Here is a 19,020-nt window from a genome sequence, read left to right on the forward strand (position 1 = left end):
CTGTAGGTAGTAGAAGGCTGCTGTGAGGTCTGCACTGGAGCTTTCTCCTCTACAGGCTGAATGAATGTCTTTCCCTCAGCCTCCTCTGAGGACTTGGATGATCCTAAGTTCCTTTCCAACCTTCACCATCCAGTGAAATTCTAGCTGTTAATGAAAAGAAGAAATAAGGTGGAAGAAAATGTGGTTTCTTGGTTACTTGGGTTCAGAGCCACACCCAGGCAAGGCAACAATGCTGCTTGGCCCTGCAGCACATAGGTCACAATGCGGGCCAAGATACATTCCCTCCTGGCCTGGGTAGTGGGTAACAGTGGGGCCCTCATGGCAAGTAGCGTGCCCAGCCCCACAGTATCCAGGATTCTGAGGAGAGAAGAGCCAAGCAGCTCGTGCAGGAGCCCCTGCTGGGGCAGCTGATGGTGACCATCAGCAGTCAGAAAGACCCAGGCAATGCCCACGGAGGAATCTCACAGTGTCACCATCCATTACATGAGTAGGTATCAACGGAACCCCAGGGGACGACCTTGGGGCACAGAACGGGGCAGGGAGAAGCAGCTGCATGGGCAGGAGGCAGCGGTGCTGCAGGGCTGGCACCTTTCTCGCCCTGCTCCTGGCAGCGTCCTGAAGGAGATGAGAAGGGCATCAGCACCCTGGCCCAGGGTGTGCTGTGGGCACAGCAGCCGGTGCAGGGCTGGAGAGAGGACCCCTCTCTTCCCTCTGCCTCCTACCCCGGCCTGCAGCTCTCCCCGTTCTTGCTCTTCATCAGGTGTAGCTGCTTCCGACTCTAGCATCCAGTTGCAGAATGAGGAAAAGGAAGCCCACGGCTACATCATGGACTTTGTCAAAAGCACCAGAAGGGTAATGGCAGAATTTGTCAGCAAAGCTCTGCCAGCAGCTCCCAGTTGGGTGCTGCCACGTATGCTGTCCACACACAGGCTCCTGGAGGGCTGCTGGCAGTGCAGAGCTGTTCCCCTCCTGCCCCCCCCCCCGCACCATTGCTGCAGCCCCTCAAGCCTCCACTCCTGCTGGCTGTGCCTGTGCTCCCCGCCCCCCCTCCCCTTCTTCTCTGTCTCTCTTCTCCTGGACTGACAGGATCGGGAGTCGAAGATGAAGTTTCTGGCCTCCATCGACATGCTCTGCAGAGCCTCACTGCGGGGAAGGTACCAAAGCCCAACATCCCATGAGCTGCTGAATAAACTGGAGGTGAGGGCCCCCCCCAGTGGGGCTAAGGGAAGTGAGCACAGATGGCCAAGCACCGGACTGGTGATGAGGACAGCACTCAGGCGTCTGGGCACAGCGGGAGGGTAGGACAGGCCTTGTGGGAACAGCCCTTTCCGCCACTGGGGCCTCTGCAGAGCAAGGGGCTGCTGTGGGTGCTGGAGCTGACCTGCGGACTCTGCCCTGCCCACTCTGCTGACTGGCAGACTGGTGGCAGGCACCGGCAGCTGCTGTGGCCCATCCCAGCCATGCTTTTCCTCTCCAGGCACTAATGCAAAACGAGGCCTTTGACAACATGGACACCATGATGTGGCAGCAAGCCCTGCTTGCCGTCGCTGCACTGAGGTACCTGTCCCAGCGCCTGGCCAGGCCAGAGCCTCCCATGGGCCTGGTAGCACCAGGCATTTCCTGTCCTGGTGGCGTGGTCTTTGGGCCTCTGCTCTCTCACCTCTCAGCCCGTCAGTGGCTCAGGCAGGATGGCAGTGGGTGCTCCAGGGCTCCCCGACGCTTCTTGGCTTTTCCTCTGAAGGAAGAGGCAGGAGATGGAAAGGGCTTCAGGGTCCACTGGCCAGGGCTGCCCTCTGTCCCTGACTCAGCAGAATGGGGGAGGGAGGTGATGCCTTGCCTACCTTGTGCAGGTTCAACCCTGGGGACTGCTAGTCATAGTGTTTGTGGGCACCTTCCCCAGTGTAGAAGCCTTTGCATCCAGCTGGCACCTTCTCTCCTTACAGCGAATACAGGGAAGACCTGCTGGACAACCGCCTCTACAAACACATAGGTGGCACCTTCAGTTTTGTTGCAAGTGAGACGATTAGCCAGCGTACTCCATTCTATGATCAGGTAAATGTGGGCTGAGCTGCAGAGAGCCTGACAGCCTGTCCTTCACGGTCTCCTCACTGACTTTGGCTGCTGGAAGCCGACAGGAGAAGGAAGGCCAGGGAGACCCTGAGGCCTCCCCCCTGGGCACCAGAGGGCAGCTGAGGCCCACCTCAGGTGGAAGGCAGGCAAGCAAGCTTTCTGCAAGGAAGAAGGGCCAGGGCAAGGTCAAGCACGTAACCTGCTGCATCTGTGTGTATCTGTGTTTGTCTGTGTCTCTCCTTACAGATCCTGAAAACTCTGGACAGTGTGCTGGAGGTGCTGATACGTGGTGCTTCACAGAGATCCTGCATCTTCATAACAGGGAAAATATTGCAGGTCAGGCATTTACCAAGAGCAGAGCTCATGGGGTGTCTTCCTTGCCTTACCCTAAAGTGATGAGACCTTCTAAAGCATGCGCACCCCAGCCCCCAGGCCGAGGGGTGAAAGGAGTTTCTGGCACTGCTGAGCCACTGCCCTCACTTGTCTGCCCCGTTCACTTTCTCCTCCCCATTTGCCAGCAGGGTGGGGATGCCCTAGGATACGGCCGTGGTACAAGGTGCATAGTGCAGTGGGAGTCCAGCCCTGAAGGTCTTCTCTTCTGGCCTCCTCATGGGCCTGGCGTCCCTTGTGCAGCCCCTGCCAGAGGTTCTGGTCCTCTTGGAGCGGGAGCCTTTTTGGAGCTGCATGTGGAAGGGGGCAGAGGTGCCTTGGGGATGGGATCGGGCAACTTCCTTGACTGCAGCAGGTCACCAACAGCCGGCAGTGGTCCCCAGATCACAGCATGGATGGACCCCATTCCAGGTCTTACTCTGGACCATGGGAAGCCTTGGCAGTACATCGCATAAACAGCACGAGATGCTTGGCAGAACCACTGCTCTGGGAGTCACTGTTGTTTCCCACAGCAGACCTGCAGCTTCTCCCTTCTCAGGCTCTGCTGCCCATCACGGCATCCGAGGACATGGCTAAGCGCCGGAAGGCTGTAGAGTGGATTGTACGCCTCAGCTACTTTTTATCACCCTCTTCAATGCTGGAGGTAAGGAGCCTGTGATGAAGGTGACTTGCCCCTTGCTGGTGCCACAGAGTAGCCGAACACTCCGGGCCCCCTGCAAGGGAAGCCTGGGCGCAGGGCAGTAGGGGATTCAGCAAGACTCAACCTTGCACCAGCATCTTTGGTCCTCTCTCTGGGAGCTGCACTCTGTCTTGTGCCTTCTCTCTCAGGAGCCAGTGCTGTCCCTGGGCGTGAGAGCATTTGGCAGATGCAGCTCTGGCAGCCCTCCCTCCCCTGGAGATGGGGAGTCCTGCAGGTGGTGAAGGAGGGCTCTGTCAGCTGACTGTGGGTCTGGAGGAGCAGCAGATCCAGGGTGTCAGTCTTCTTTCAGACACCTACCCCAGTCCCAGGGGCTCACAGGGCGAGAAGGCAGAACCCTTCCTGAGTTCCCTTTGCAGGGAGACAGCACAGTCCTTGCCCTGGCTTGACCGCCATGAATTGGGTCTCCACGCGGTGCAGCACATGGCAGAGCTCTCCAGAGCTGCTGCTCACGTGGCACTCGGCCTGGGGGCTGCTCTTAGAGGTTAAGGCTTTCAGCCCATCTGCCACAGCTTGGCCCTGCTACTGCAGCTTCTTCTCTCCCACAGCATTTGAATGCAAGACACGGCATGCAGTGCTTCTCCAGAAGCAAGCCTCTGGAATTCCTAGGGCAGGCAATGGGGTACCTTGCCCTGTCCTGTGCTGAGGAGGACCAGGAGATCAGCTGCGGGGCTTTCCAGGCACTGTGTAACTTCAGGAGGTTCCTTCTGGTGCGACAGAGTAAGAGACACTGAGGCAGGCTGGAGCTTTCCAGCTGCAAGGGCCCAGGCAAGGTGCCGCACTGCCCTAGCCCCCTCCTCTGCTAGAGGAAGGAGCAGCAAATGCCTCTGAGGCTGGAGCAGGGCAGCAGCTGTGCAAACCGTAGGGCACACACAGCCTGCTGCGGAGCAGCAGCTTGGGGCCTGTCCCGAGAACCCTTGAGCCGGAGAGCCGGTGGCTGCAGCATGCCTAGGCTTCTGTTCTCCCCCTGAGCAGAAAGCCAGACTTAACTCTCCTGCCCTTCCACAGCCTAAGAGGCAGTTTCCTCTCCTCCCCTGGTAAACGGGCCTGCTACCGCCCTGGCACGTCTCCAGCTCCCATGGAACGGAGAGCCAAGCACAGCTCTCCTTGATAGCCTCACCTGCTGCCTCCAGCTCTCTGTTGTTCCTGCCATTGTTCACTCTCTGTTTTCCCTCCTGCCCAGGCTACTGTGCAAAATGTGAGGATGCAGAGATCCCTCTGGAGCGGGAAGGCCCTAACACCTTGTGGCCTATGGAGCTCAATGATGAAATGGTGGTAATAACCTCCTCCTCTCTTGCTGGGGGTCTTGGCTGTGGGGCTGGCAGGACACCCCCATGAACCAGTGCCTCGGCTATTGTGGTGGATGGCATGGCCTCCCGTGCTCCACAAGGGAGTAGGCAGAGGCTTTAACCCCATGTCAGCAGAGCAGCTCTGGACGTCCTGGCCACTGGCAAGCTCTGGTTCCTGGCAGAGCCAGCACACTGTAGCTCTTGCCCGTGGCTCAGCCCACCCCTCTCCTTCAGCCCACAGGGCAGCTCCCTCTACACGCTCTGAAGGTCCGACTGGATAAAACCTAGTGTCAGAAATACTTTTTTAGTAATTCCCAGAGTGAAATTAAGATGCAAATGAGGTCAAGTGCCACAGTTGGTCAGTTTTTTTATTATAAAAATATAATTATTTTAAAAAGATTATTATAAAATATATAGTGATAGGACAGTTCGGAAAAGAGGGCAGAAATTAAGCAAGCATTCAGAGTGCAGAGAGATAGTCACCACCGTGGATCCAGTGGCGTCCCAAGGGCGCATAGTCATCTTCCTTGTTGGGTGGCCACCCTGCAAATACGTTTGTCCCCTTTCATTATGCGCTGGGGGGAAGTACCTCTGTTCGTAATGTCACGTACTGCACATTCCTGGTTGATCACATGCATCCAGTTTCGCTGGTCTTGCAGCCAGCTCTCTGCACATGTCTGTCAGCAGTCCTTGAGACAATGGGCAGCAGTCTTTGAGACAGTGGACCTCAGTTCCTCACACCAGTCTTTCACACCAGTCTTTGAGGCAATGAACGGTGGAGCCTGATTTCAGTTCAGCCTCTCACACATGCTCCTGTGGCTGCAGTCACCCCAGAGCAGCCCCCAGTGCTGGCACTTGTCCTGGAGGTGGGCCAGCACTGCCCCGGCTATGTCAGCCCAGAGCCAACCTGGCTGCTTAGCTCTGCTCTGCCACCAGGGCCCTCAGGGTGAAACTCTTCCCTCTCCTTCTCCCTTAGGCAACTGGGAGGTTCTTACTCCCACATGAGAGGTACAACTTAGTCCTCACAGTCTTGAGGAACATGGCACAAGAAAGAGTCTCTAACATCCAGGTGATTGCCAACACGCTGAAGGTAGTCTTGGCGCACTCGTGCTTGAAGCTGACCAAGGTAAGCAGTGTGCAGCTGGACTGCCCCGTGCGTGTGCCCTCAGGGCACATGTCTGGTGACCTTTGAGGCTGGCAAGGTGTGACAGGAGAGGAGCAGTTCTTGGTGGCAGCAGGGGCCGTGGCTGCACTCCACCCAGCTCCACACTCCTGCCTCCGCCAGGTGGACGACCTCGTGCAGATCATCTATAGGCAGCTGATGCTTGTCACCAGAAGGTCGCTGCGGGACATCCTGATGCAGACCCTTCTCCAAATGGCGCAGCTGCACTCTTGGGATGTGACCACTAGCCTGCTGCATATTTCCATCACTGGTGACATAGATGTGGCCCTTCAGCTTCAGGGGAATCCTAGGGCCTCTGAGAACTGCCCAGACAAAACTTGTTATGGCCAGGATGGCCCCACTGACTCTGAGCTCTGGCATCACGCCACTGCCGAGGCCATGTGGAACATGCTGGTATGTGAGCCCAGCATTTCGGGCGGAATACTGAAGTCGCTGCTGCTGATCCAGCACACAAGCATGTCGCAGAACAACTTCGGCACAAAATGCAACTGCCACTTACTGCTGACTGTGAGTGTCCAGATGAGGCCTGGTCCGCCCTGCCTGGAGCTGCGCACCCCCCTCCAGCTCCTCCTCCCCTCTCCATCTGCTCCCAAACCTGCACCTCCAAAAGGTCACTGGGGGCTTCGAGGCTACAGCCAGGCAAGGCAGCACATGCTGCTCGGCCCTGCAGCAGACTGACAGGCAGCCTGCCCCTGCTGCCCTTGGGGGTCGTCCTCCTTCCCCACCTCCTGCCATTTGGGCAGCCAGGAAGCCTGAGGGGCAGAGCAGGCTGTGGGGCTGGAGAAAGTGAGTGCAGCGTAGCCAGCATGGCCCATGGGGCTGGCTGAGCTCTTCCCTCAGGACCATCAAAGCTTATGTGCCCATGCTACAAACGGGCACCAAGCCCTGAATGCCGCCACAGGTGAGCTCCAGGCCATGCAGCTGGCTGGACTCTGTCCTGGCATCTCCCTCAGCTCCGCGCAGCTCCTGAACCCCCCAGCCCCAGGCACGCTGCAGGGACATCTCTGCAGCGAGAGTGTCCCTGGGTGTTTTCTGCAGGTAGCTAGTGTCATGCGCATGGTCTTCCTGGTGCCCTCCAACCAAAGCAACGTAAGGAAACTTTTAGAGGAGCTCTTCATGGCAATGGTCTTGCAGATCTCCTTCACCATGAAGAGCCCACAGGAGGGCTGCTGCTGCTTTGAGATTTGGAAAAAGGAGGCTGAGGATCGTGTAGTCAACCGTCGCAGGTACTCTGTTCCTGCTCCCTGGAGTCTGCCCTGGGCCAGAGCCAGGGCCAGGCTTCCGCATGTGACCATGCTTTGCTCTGCGTGCAGGTGCATGGTGAGGACCATGCAAGCTTTCTTCCATTTTCTGGGTGGTGACTCCCTGGTTGAAGACATCAAAGGGCAGGGTGCCTGGGACATGCTCGTGAGCCCCTGCGACTACCCCGCTGGAATCAGGGTGCTGAGTAGGTAAGAGCTTTGTCAGTCATCCTTGCGTCTGCCTGTGTTTCCCCCCGGGGAGAAAGGGTCCCCTGCATGATCCTCTTTAGCACAGGTGGTGGGGCGCAAGCAGCCAGCACAAGGTGCAGATGGAGGCTTGGCCTGTGTGGCCTGGCCTACAGGGTAATGGCTGGGGCTGGCGCCACGGTCCCAGAGAGCTTTGTCTGTCTCGGTGCTGCCAATGCCTTCTTCCCCCTGCTAGAGTGATGAAGCATAAAGAACAGGTCAGCTGTGCCTCCATATGCGAAGACGCGGTTGGAATCATACAATCGTATGAGGACATCTGTGCCATTATTGTCTTCATTGAGGTGGGCCTGGTGGCAAGTATTTCTTCTCCAAGAGCAGGCAGGGGGAAGCTGGGCCGCATGCATGAGGCAGAGCGGAGGTGGCAAGGGTGCCACTGCCTCCCGTCGGAGCTGTGCCCAGCTCTGCTACCTTGCCCTGAGCCTTCCAGGAGCTCTGCTGCTGTGCTGGGCTCTCATTCTGCTCCGGGTGTGTTTCAGCTCCTGGACTGCACAAGGTTTAAGACTGACGATAGCCCCGTCCTGCATGTCCTCCACACGCACCTGCGTAGCAGGAGTTCGGTGCCGCACAAGGTAGCGGTCACAAGCCTCGCCACGCTGTCTGAGAATCCTGAGCAGGTGAGCATGGGCAGCCAGGCTCAGCGAGAGCATCTGCCCGGGCCTGGGTAGCAGGCGGTGGTGTGCGCAGCAGCGTGCTTGGGCTGTGCCAGGAATCGGGAGTGGTGTGCCCACTGCCTTCCCTGCCCTGTTCAGCAGCTCCTCAGCCACTGAACGCGTAAGGCAGGGCATTGGGCTGTGCTGCGCATGGAGAGATCTCTCTCTGCCCCTCTGCAAGCGGAGTGGTTTTGCTGGTGCTGTCCTCCTCGACTGTGTCACCAAAAAGCGTTTTTCACATAGGCAAAGGCTATGTCTCTGCAAGGCCTGCTGCCAGCCGTTATGCAGCAACTGCAGGATGATGACTGCGACGTCACGAAGGCAGCCCTGACTGTCCTCAGCAACGTGCTCTGCGCTGTAGACAGGCAGACGGCTGGCCCCATTGCTCTGCAGCTGCCCAAAATGCTCCTGCCACTCTTTGAAAATGTAAGGCAGCGAGAGAGCCCCTTGGGTGGCATGTGTGAGTGGCTCAGGGATGGTGCACCCCTCTCCATGTGTGCTCACTGGCCTGTGAGTGGTGGTTCTTCTCACTTCAGTGGCTTGGGGGAGCGAAGGCTGAGGTCCTCTCCTCTTACTTCTCTCGTCCTAGGCGAGCAGCTGCGTGCGAAGGCGGTCCATCCTCCTCAGCAGAGATGTGATGAGGGTTCCATTCAGGTCTCACAAAAAGCAGATGAGGAAGGATGTGCAGAGATGCCTCCTGCCCTTGTTCTTCCACCTGCATGACTGTGACTCAGGTGTGGCTCAGGTGGGCATTTCTCAGCTCTTTGAATGTGTTTCAGCTGGAGCCCTGTTGAGGGCTCGGATCCCCTTCCTGCCTGCAGCCGCAGAGCTGGCAGCCCCTGTGAAGGTGGATAGGGACATACCCTATACCTGCTCTGCCACATCCAGCATGGCCCAGCCGCACTGCTGGCCACAAAGACCTGAGCACTGGAGGCCCTGTGGGCTTTCCAGCAGCACCTGCAGGTGCCTAAGGGCAGGTTTTGACCCCAACCTTTACTGCCCTTGTGCTCTGCCCAGGGACCTCCAGGTCCTCTTTCCTGGGTAGAGGTGCCATCTCCCTGTCCCTGCTGCTTTGAAGGCCTCCAAGGAAGCTGTCGTTGAAGCCGCCAAGTTCCTGAGGTGGCAGCAGCTCCGGAAGCTGCTGCAGACAGAGCAGATATGGAGGGCTGGCAAGTGCATGGTAAGGATGTCCCCAAAGCCCCGCAAGCCAGCCTGGAGAAGCCTCTCTCCCCCAGTCCCCAGTGCATGGGGCTAGCAGCTTTCCCCCTGCCCTCCATGGCAGCCCTGTGCTGCCTGCCTGCAGCGCACAAGGGTCCCATTTCCCGCCGCCCAGACTCCAGGGGTGCCCCACTGGCCTTTGGTGGCAGGGTGGCACTGCAGCACCCTGGCCAGGCAGCACGCTGCCCTCTGCTCCCTCCAAACCCTGGCACCAGCTAGCTGCTGGCTGGGCATTGCGGGTGTCCTGGCAGGAGAGGCCAGTCCTGGGTGTGGGGGAGGAGGGTCTGTGTCAACTCCGTCCCTGTGTGCTCGCTCTAGCTGAAGAAAAGCAGAACCAGATTGGAGCAGTACCTGCACCAGAGCCTGCTGCACCTGCAGAGCCCGCAGGAGCCCTTGCGCGAGGTGGCTGTCAGGTTCATCGGTGAGCCACAACCTGTCCAGGGGTCCCTCACTGTACCTCAGCAGCTTAGCCCCAGCCATGGCTACTGCCAAATCCACCGGGGAGCTGCAGAGCCCCAACTGCCCGATGTGATTGATGTGGGGCTGGGTCCCTCAAGGCCACTTCACGCTCCAGGAGCTACCCTGGGCTCAGCCTTGCCCAGGGGGTCAGTGGGGGTGAACTGGGCTGCTGGGATGGTCATGTCAGCAGTAGCAGTCATGGTTCAGCAGTAGCAGTCATGTTTTTTCCTTTGTGTTAACTGGTGCAGTGCTGTGTTTTGACTTCTAGTTTGAGAACAGTGTTGGTGAAGCCGATGTTTTCGGTTGTTGCTAAGTGATGTTTACCCTGACCAAGGACTCTGTGAGGCTCATGCTCTGCCAGGGAGTAGGGGAAGCTGTGAGGAATCAGAGACGGGGCGCCTGACCCGGGCTAGCCGGGGAGGTATTCCATACCACAGCACGTCATGCCCGGGGTGGGGGGTAACTGGGAGTTACCCGGAAGGACAGGGGCTTCCGGGTGGAACTCGCTTTCTTGGCCGGTGGTATCGTATTCTCTTCCCTTGGTATTTTCCCTTATCATTGTTTTAGCTGATAGTAGCGGTGGTGATTTGTTGCTGGACTGTTCTTGTCTCAACCCGTAGGAGTTGCACTCTCTCGATCCTCCTCCCCGTTCCTCCGGGAGCGGGGAAGGGGAGAGCCCCGGTGCGGGGGGGGGGGGGGGGGGGGGGGGGAGACGGACACGGACTTTGATTGTTGTCAGCTCGGCACCACTCACTGGAAGTGAGAGCGAACGAGTTACCTGACTGGGTTTAAACCACGACAGTTCTTTTTTGGCTCCCAACGTGGGGCACGAGGGGTTGAGATAAGAACAGATCTGACTGGATTGATAGTCACTCGTCACAATGCTGATTTATTGCCTCTCAAGGTTTTTCCTCTTGATCTCACAGTTTCAGTATATCATATCTTACGTAGAGCCGGTATTCGCTGTGTTAGTGTTTATTAAGTGTGGGGCTTGGGCTAAGGTTTTTATCCCATTGTACTTTATGGTAATGACTTGTAATACAATAGAATCATTGATCATGAAACTGATCTGGCTTATGTTCCCAGTGTGGTCACCACCTTTATACTTTGGGAGGTATATGACGGAGGTGCTTAGCAATTACACATCTTTTTTCTCCTTCTCAGGTGCTCAATCTGTGAAGGAGACATCCTTTTACCCTCCTAGTCGTCCCCCCAGACCATTTACATTTGAGAGTTTTGAATTTTTTGAATGGCCTTTTAATGCTGTTGAGACTTGTTTGCTGATGGTGATGGGAATCACCATGCTAACACGCATACAGAGTGTGTTTTGCCCACTACTGATTTCAAGAGTTAAGCAGATTCAGGTTTGGGTCTTGTCTGGGGTCAAACGACGATGTAGGAGGACCGAGAGATTTTCCCAGAGGCTGGACAGCCATGAGTGGCAGGGTGTGTGGGATAGTATGGGCAAGTATCTAGGTCAGTGGGCCCCTCCAGTATTTTGGAATTTCACTACCGAACAACTGCAAAATCCAGAAGAATTAGTAAAACACTTAAATGAGGTGTGTGGTCATTCTGGCCATACCAGAGATGGACAAATCACGGCAACGTGCTGGGGCTTGGCCTATGCTTACAGGGCCTTGTTCAACACTATCCAGCACCTTCAAAAGGAAAAGAATGTCGGCGGATTTGAGGGCAAAGTGACAGTCGCTACTCAAACTTTGGCTGCAATGAACTGCGCAGCTACCCCAGTGGCAAGTACAGCAGCTGCTCAAACTTCACCTGCAACAGACAGCGCGGTTACCCCAGCTCCAAGCACGGTAGCTACACCACCCCCAGCAACAAGTACAGTCGCTACTCAAACCACAGTGATAATCACTGCAGCCAAACCAGAGGACCAATTCGTACCAATATCAGTTGCCCCTGTACGCAAGAGAACAAGCAAAAAGGAGGCAAAAAGGGTGAAGCGAGATGAAGAACCAATGAATTCACCACCCGGTCCAGAATCTGATCAGGAGTCATCATCACATGACGAAGAAGAAGAAGAAGAGGTAACTTCTCGACCTCGGACCTCAACCGAGCTGCGGAATACGCGAAAAGATTTTACCCGTCAACCAGGGGAGCACATCATCACCTGGTTACTCCGATGCTGGGACAATGGGGCCGATGGTCACGAACTAGAAGGTACAGAAGCCAAGCAGCTGGGATCACTTGCTAGAGAAGGGGGAATTGACAAAGCAATTGCAAGAGAGAAAAAGTCCCTCAGCCTTTGGAGGAGGCTCTTGGCAGCTGTGAAAGAAAGGTTTCCGTACAAGGACAATGTTACGAGTCGTTCGGCCAAGTGGACTACTATAGACAAAGGCATCCAGTCTCTGAGGGAATCGGCCATCGTAGAGATGATCTATCACATCAAGCCGAATAACGGGGATACACCTATAGATCCAGATGAAGTTGAATGTACACGACCCATGTGGCGAAAACTTACACGGAATGCACCGTCATCATATGCCCATTCATTGGCAACAGTGACCTGGAATGACATAGTACCACTAACAGTGGATGAAATGGTTCATAAACTCCGAGAGTTCGAAGACAATCTCACTCCTTCCATCATCTCAGCTGTGAAAAAACTGTCCCAGGACCTTGACAAATTGAGGGACGATGTATCTGATTTATCCAGCTCCTCACGTGTACCAACACACGTCTCAGCTATTAACAAAAGACGTCCTATTGTTCGAGAGAGGAGATACAGAAGGTATACGCCACGGGGTACCCTATGGTTTTACCTGCTGGATCACGGAGAAGACATGACAAAGTGGGATGGAAAACCTACTTCAGCTTTGGAGGAACGGGTGAGTGAACTGAAGAGGGGAGCAAGGGCCAAGACTGATCGTCCCATGAGAGCTACGGCTTCAGTCTCTGGTGAGCAGTTTCCCAGATGGAGTGGAAGAGCTGATTTTACTCCAGCTCCTGTGATAATGAAGAATAATCCCTTTCAACACGACTTAAGTGTCCAATACTGTGACGACCATTAGAGGGGCCCTGCCTCCAGCCAGGTGGAGGTAGGGGACAATCGGATTTACTGGACTGTGTGGATCAGATGGCCTGGCACATCAGTCCCACAGAAGTATAAGGCTCTAGTAGATACCGGTGCACAGTGTACCCTGATGCCATCAAGCTGTCAAGGGGTGGAACCCATCTATATTTCTGGAGTAACAGGAGGATCCCAAGAGTTGACTGTGCTGGAGGCTGAAATCAGCCTGACTGGGAGGGAGTGGCAAAAGCACCCTATTGTGACTGGTCCAGAGGCTCCATGCATCCTCGGCATAGACTACCTCAAGAGAGGGTACTTCAAAGACCCAAAAGGGTACCGGTGGGCTTTTGGTATTGCTGCTTTGGAGACTGAGGAAATTGAGCAGCTGTCCACCTTGCCTGCTCTCTCAGAAGATCCCTCTGCTGTGGGGTTGCTGAAAGTTGAAGAACAACAAGTGCCAGTTGCGACCACAACAGTGCACCGGCGGCAATATCGCACCAACCGAGACTCCCTGATTCCCATCCATCAGCTGATCCGTAGACTGGAGAGTCAGGGGGTGATCAGCAGGACCAGCTCACCCTTCAATAGCCCCATATGGCCAGTGCGAAAGTCTAATGGAGAATGGAGACTAACAGTAGACTATTGTGGCCTGAATGAAGTCACACCACCATTGAGTGCTGCCGTACCGGACATGCTAGAACTTCAGTATGAACTAGAGTCAAAGGCAGCCAAGTGGTATGCCACGATTGATATTGCCAATGCATTTTTCTCCATTCCTTTGGCAGCAGAGTGCAGGCCACAGTTTGCTTTTACTTGGAGGGGTGTCCAGTTCACTTGGAACCGACTGCCCCAGGGGTGGAAACACAGCCCTACCATTTGCCATGGACTGATCCAGACTGCACTGGAACAGGGGCAAGCTCCAGAACACCTGCAATACATTGATGACATTATTGTGTGGGGCGATACAGCGGAAGAAGTCTTTGAGAAAGGGAGGAAAATAATCCAAATCCTGCTGAAAGCCGGTTTTGCCATAAAACGGAGTAAGGTCAAGGGACCTGCACAGGAGATTCAATTTTTGGGAATAAAATGGCAAGATGGACGTAGACAGATCCCCACAGATGTGATCAACAAGATAACAGCAATGTCTCCACCAACTAATAGGAAAGAAACGCAAGCTTTCTTGGGTGCAGTGGGGTTCTGGAGAATGCACATCCCGAATTACAGTTTGATTGTAAGCCCTCTCTATCATGTGACCCGGAAGAAGAATGATTTTAAATGGGGCCCTGAGCAGCAACAAGCCTTTGAGCAAATTAAACGCGAGATAGTTCATGCAGTAGCCCTTGGACCAGTCCGGACCGGGCCAGATGTAAAAAATGTGCTGTACACTGCAGCTGGGGAGAACGGTCCTACCTGGAGCCTCTGGCAGAAAGCTCCAGGGGAGACTCGAGGTCGACCCCTCGGCTTTTGGAGTCGGGGATACAAAGGATCTGAGGCCAGCTATACCCCAACTGAGAAAGAGATACTGGCAGCCTATGAAGGGGTTCGAGCTGCTTCGGAAGTGATTGGCACTGAAGCACAGCTCCTCCTGGCACCCCGGCTGCCCGTGCTGGGCTGGATGTTCAAAGGCAGGGTCTCCTCTACACATCATGCAACTGATGCTACATGGAGTAAATGGGCTGCACTAATTACACAACGAACTCGAATAGGAAATCCCAGTCGTCCAGGCATTCTAGAAGTTATCATGGACTGGCCAGAGGGCAAAGATTTCGGAATGTCACCAGAGGAGGAGGTGGTGCGTGCTGAAGAGGCCCCACCATATAATAAACTGTCAGAAAGTGAAAAGCAGTATGCCTTGTTTACTGATGGCTCTTGCCGTATTGTGGGAAAGCATCGGAGATGGAAGGCAGCTGTATGGAGTCCTGGACGACAAGTTGCAGAAACTGCTGAAGGAGAGGGTGAATCGAGTCAATTTGCCGAGGTGAAAGCCATCCAGCTGGCCCTGGACATTGCTGAACGAGAAAAGTGGCCAGTACTTTATCTCTATACTGACTCATGGATGGTGGCAAATGCCCTGTGGGGGTGGTTGAAGCAATGGAAGCAGAGCAACTGGCAACGCAGAGGTAAACCCATCTGGGCTGCTGCACTGTGGAAAGATATTGCTGCCAGGGTGCAGAACCTGGTGGTGAAGGTACGTCATGTAGATGCCCATGTACCCAAGAGTCGGGCCACTGAGGAACACCAGAACAACCAACAAGTGGATAAAGCGGCTAAGATTGAAGTGGCTCAGATGGACTTAGATTGGCAACATAAAGGTGAATTATTTTTGGCCCGGTGGGCCCATGACACTTCAGGCCATCAGGGCAGAGATGCAACATATAGATGGGCCCGTGACCGAGGGGTGGACTTAACAATGGACACTATTGCCCAGGTTATTCATGAGTGTGAAACATGTGCTGCAATTAAACAAGCCAAGCGGTTAAAGCCTCTTTGGTATGGAGGACGATGGTTGAAGTATAAATATGGGGAGGCCTGGCAGATTGACTATATCACACTGCCACCAAGCCGCCAAGGCAAGCGCCATGTGCTTACCATGGTGGAAGCAACCACCGGGTGGCTGGAAACATACGCTGTGCCCCATGCCACTGCCCGGAACACCATCCTGGGCCTTGAGAAACAGATTTTGTGGTGACACGGCACCCCAGAGAGAATTGAGTCAGACAATGGGACTCATTTCCGGAATAACCTTATAGATATTTGGGCCAAAGAGCATGGCATTGAGTGGGTATATCACATCCCCTACCATGCACCAGCCTCTGGGAAAATCGAACGGTACAATGGGCTGTTAAAAACTACACTGAGAGCGATGGGTGGGGGAACTTTCAAGCATTGGGATACACATTTACCAAAGGCCACCTGGTTGGTCAACACCAGAGGATCTGCCAACAGGGCTGGCCCAGCCCAGTCAGAACTTTTACATATTGTAGAGGGGGACAAAGTTCCCGTGGTGCATATGAAGAATTTGCTGGGGAAGACAGTCTGGGTTATTCCTGCTTCAGGTAAAGGCAAACCCACTCGTGGGATTGCTTTTGCTCAGGGACCTGGATATACTTGGTGGGTAATGCTGGAAGATGGGGAAGTCCGATGTATACCTCAAGGGGATTTGATTTTAGGGGAAAACAGCCAGTGAACTCAATTGTATGCCGTTGCCTGCTGTGTAATGCTTTTATAGCCCATCAACTAGATGTCTCCAGGTCACCAGCGACTGGCCCTGACTTCCCTCCAGCCATCATCCCAACAGAGAATGAACTTGGAACATCATGGACCGAATGGACTCGGCAGCATTATAGGGATTGGTCCATGCACTAAGAAAATGATTTTTTCGTCTTGGTCTGTATGTATATGGATGTATATATGTGGGAGAGCGATGGTGTATTGAAAATGTGGGATCTGAGCACAACGTGAATGGTATGGAATAAGGGGTGGATAATGTCCTGGGTTCAGCAGTAGCAGTCATGTTTTTTCCTTTGTGTTAACTGGTGCAGTGCTGTGTTTTGACTTCTAGTTTGAGAACAGTGTTGGTGAAGCCGATGTTTTCGGTTGTTGCTAAGTGATGTTTACCCTGACCAAGGACTCTGTGAGGCTCATGCTCTGCCAGGGAGTAGGGGAAGCTGTGAGGAATCAGAGACGGGGCGCCTGACCCGGGCTAGCCGGGGAGGTATTCCATACCACAGCACGTCATGCCCGGGGTGGGGGGTAACTGGGAGTTACCCGGAAGGACAGGGGCTTCCGGGTGGAACTCGCTTTCTTGGCCGGTGGTATCGTATTCTCTTCCCTTGGTATTTTCCCTTATCATTGTTTTAGCTAATAGTAGCGGTGGTGATTTGTTGCTGGACTGTTCTTGTCTCAACCCGTAGGAGTTGCACTCTCTCGATCCTCCTCCCCGTTCCTCTGGGAGCGGGGAAGGGGAGAGCCCCGGTGTGGGGGGGGGGGTGGGGGGGGAGACGGACACGGACTTCGATTGTTGTCAGCTCGGCACCACTCACTGGAAGTGAGCGAACGAGTTACCTGACTGGGTTTAAACCACGACACCCAGCCTCACTGCTGGCCACAAAGACCTGAGCACTGGAGGCCCTGTGGGCTTTCCAGCAGCACCTGCAGGTGCCTAAGGGCAGGTTTTGACCCCAACCTTTACTGCCCTTGTGCTCTGTCCAGGGAACTCCAGGTCCTCTTTCCTGGGTAGAGGTGCCATTTCCCTGTCCCTGCTGCTTTGAAGGCCTCCAAGGAAGCTGTCGTTGAAGCCGCCAAGTTCCTGAGGTGGCAGCAGCTCCGGAAGCTGCTGCAGACAGAGCAGATATGGAGGGCTGGCAAGTGCATGGTAAGGATGTCCCCAAAGCCCCGCAAGCCAGCCTGGAGAAGCCTCTCTCCCCCAGTCCCCAGTGCATGGGGCTAGCAGCTTTCCCCCTGCCCTCCATGGCAGCCCTGTGCTGCCTGCCTGCAGCGCACAAGGGTCCCATTTCCCGCCGCCCAGACTCCAGGGGTGCCCCACTGGCCTTTGGTGGCAGGGTGGCACTGCAGCACCCTGGCCAGGCAGCACGCTGCCCTCTGCTCCCTCCAAACCCTGGCACCAGCTAGCTGCTGGCTGGGCATTGCGGGTGTCCTGGCAGGAGAGGCCAGTCCTGGGTGTGGGGGAGGAGGGTCTGTGTCAACTCCGTCCCTGTGTGCTCGCTCTAGCTGAAGAAAAGCAGAACCAGATTGGAGCAGTACCTGCACCAGAGCCTGCTGCACCTGCAGAGCCCGCAGGAGCCCTTGCGCGAGGTGGCTGTCAGGTTCATCGGTGAGCCACAACCTGTCCGGGGGTCCCTCACTGTACCTCAGCAGCTTAGCCCCAGCCATGGCTACTGCCAAATCCACCGGGGAGCTGCAGAGCCCCAACTGCCCGATGTGATTGATGTGGGGCTGGGTCCCTCAAGGCCACTTCACGCTCCAGGAGCTACCCTGGGCTCAGCCTTGCCCAGTGGGTCAGTGGGGGTGGACTGGGCTGCTGGGATGGTCAGGTCAGCGGGATGTGTGACGGGCTGTGTGTGCCTAGGGCTCGCTGGGCAGCAGCTGACGGACGGGTGCGAGGAGGAGATCCTGGTCATTAATGAGGGTGAGTGAGGGCAGTGGGGTGCCTGTGGGTAGGAGGAAAGGGCCTGGGTAGGGAGCTATAATCCCTGTCCTGGCCTAGGAGGGCTCAGCTCCCTCTGTGGGTGACGGATGGCGTGGGCAGAGTAGAGAGATTTGAGGAGCATGTGGGACATTGGTGGGCAACACCTTCCATCTAATCCCGGTACCCCGCCTCCCTCCTGGCTGTGGGAATTGCTGTGGGGCGGGAGTGGCCCTGGCTGGAGGGACTCTGGAGATCCCCTGCAGATCTGCGATGTGACCGTGGCTCTGTTCCTTTCCATCCCAGCCCTTCAAAACATGGAGAGTGACAGCAGCCCCCTGGTCTCTTCCCTGGCGCTTGAAATGAAGCAGCTGCTGTATGATGCATGGGAAGAGCCTTCTGCCAGTTCCTTCCTGCCGGCACTGTGGTGCTGCCTCCGGAGGGCAGAGAGGAGGAGGATCCCTAACCAGCTGGTCTGATCCAGGGCACTGGACTGAGCGAGCTTCCTATGAGATTCTTCCTCCAAGTGCAAGGAAACAGCAATAGATAGTTTTCTGTTGACATTTTTAATTATGTCAACATAATTTTTGAAAGAAAATTTTTATTAAATTTTCTATTGAAATCTCTTTTCTATCCAATTAAGATATATTGCTTTTTTGTTATACTGTGCACCTGCAATCGGTAGCCACAGTTCATAGTTATTGTATCTTGGGCCTGGGACAAAGCGCCCCTCTTAAAAAGAAACAACCAATCTTTGTTGTGTTCGAAGGATCCAAGGAGAATGTCCAGGATTGGTGGCACCAAAGGCTGAGTTATTTGACAGCTTGGCCAGGTCACCAGATCCTTTCCAACCCTAACTATTCGATGATTCTGTGATTCTATGATTTACTAAATAACGACTGAAAAAACATGCAGGAAATTAATCAACAGTTTTCCTAACTGGCATCTGTGCTCATCAGGACACTCCTGTTCATCAGGAGCTGTTAACTGTCAGATGCTGAATAGAAGATGACACCTCATCTAGAAGAGGCACCTCCAGGCCAGTAAAATACATTTTGGCTTGCCCAAAAGGAGTGGCCCCATTCTCTCTTCCCAAAACGTAGGTTTTCCTGTTCTGCCACTGGGGAGAAAATGGAACCTTATCCCCAGAAATGTAAATCTTTCTTTTTATTTGGGAAAGACTTAGTCTGTCTGGGAAGATTGCAGAGCCAGTACCACTGTGGTCCAAATAGCAGGTTCATGCCCGGTGTGCAGTAAAGCAATTCAACACACTCAGGAGAGATACTATTTATTCAGGCTGGGTGCTCAGTGGACTGTTCCGCAAGTCAATCATATCAGTGCGGCTTTCTTATTATGTTTATACACAAAAGGTACAGGTA

At 54.9% G+C, this 19,020-nt stretch overlaps 1 protein-coding gene across 3 annotated transcripts; it reads left to right on the forward strand.

Moving 5' to 3' along the window:
* Positions 1-383: 383 nt before the first annotated feature.
* LOC133265111 (uncharacterized) lies at positions 384-18,267 on the forward strand. 3 transcript variants are annotated; one of them, XM_061445323.1, is made up of 16 exons: positions 385-852; positions 1,087-1,197; positions 1,478-1,557; positions 1,944-2,052; positions 2,317-2,406; positions 2,999-3,103; positions 3,706-3,877; positions 4,341-4,432; positions 5,423-5,572; positions 5,732-6,136; positions 6,668-6,855; positions 6,943-7,080; positions 7,313-7,751; positions 8,031-8,213; positions 8,377-8,532; positions 8,866-9,314. In XM_061445323.1, exons 1-16 carry the CDS (start codon positions 445-447, stop codon positions 9,040-9,042), a joined length of 3,003 nt encoding a protein of 1,000 aa, XP_061301307.1. In that variant the 5' UTR covers positions 385-444; the 3' UTR covers positions 9,043-9,314. The 3 variants fall into 3 exon arrangements, with proteins under 3 accessions (XP_061301306.1, XP_061301307.1, XP_061301309.1); XM_061445322.1 differs by having other exon boundaries at positions 384-852; positions 8,377-9,002; XM_061445325.1 differs by lacking the exons at positions 8,377-8,532; positions 8,866-9,314 and adding an exon at positions 17,948-18,267.
* The last annotated feature ends 753 nt before the right edge of the window (positions 18,268-19,020 follow it).

The sequence above is a fragment of the Pezoporus flaviventris genome, unplaced genomic scaffold (genome assembly GCF_033815535.1).
Source record: "Pezoporus flaviventris isolate CSIRO_AGI_PZ_B2104156 unplaced genomic scaffold, CSIRO_AGI_Pfla_v1 ptg000004l, whole genome shotgun sequence".
NCBI lineage: Eukaryota > Metazoa > Chordata > Aves > Psittaciformes > Psittacidae > Pezoporus > Pezoporus flaviventris.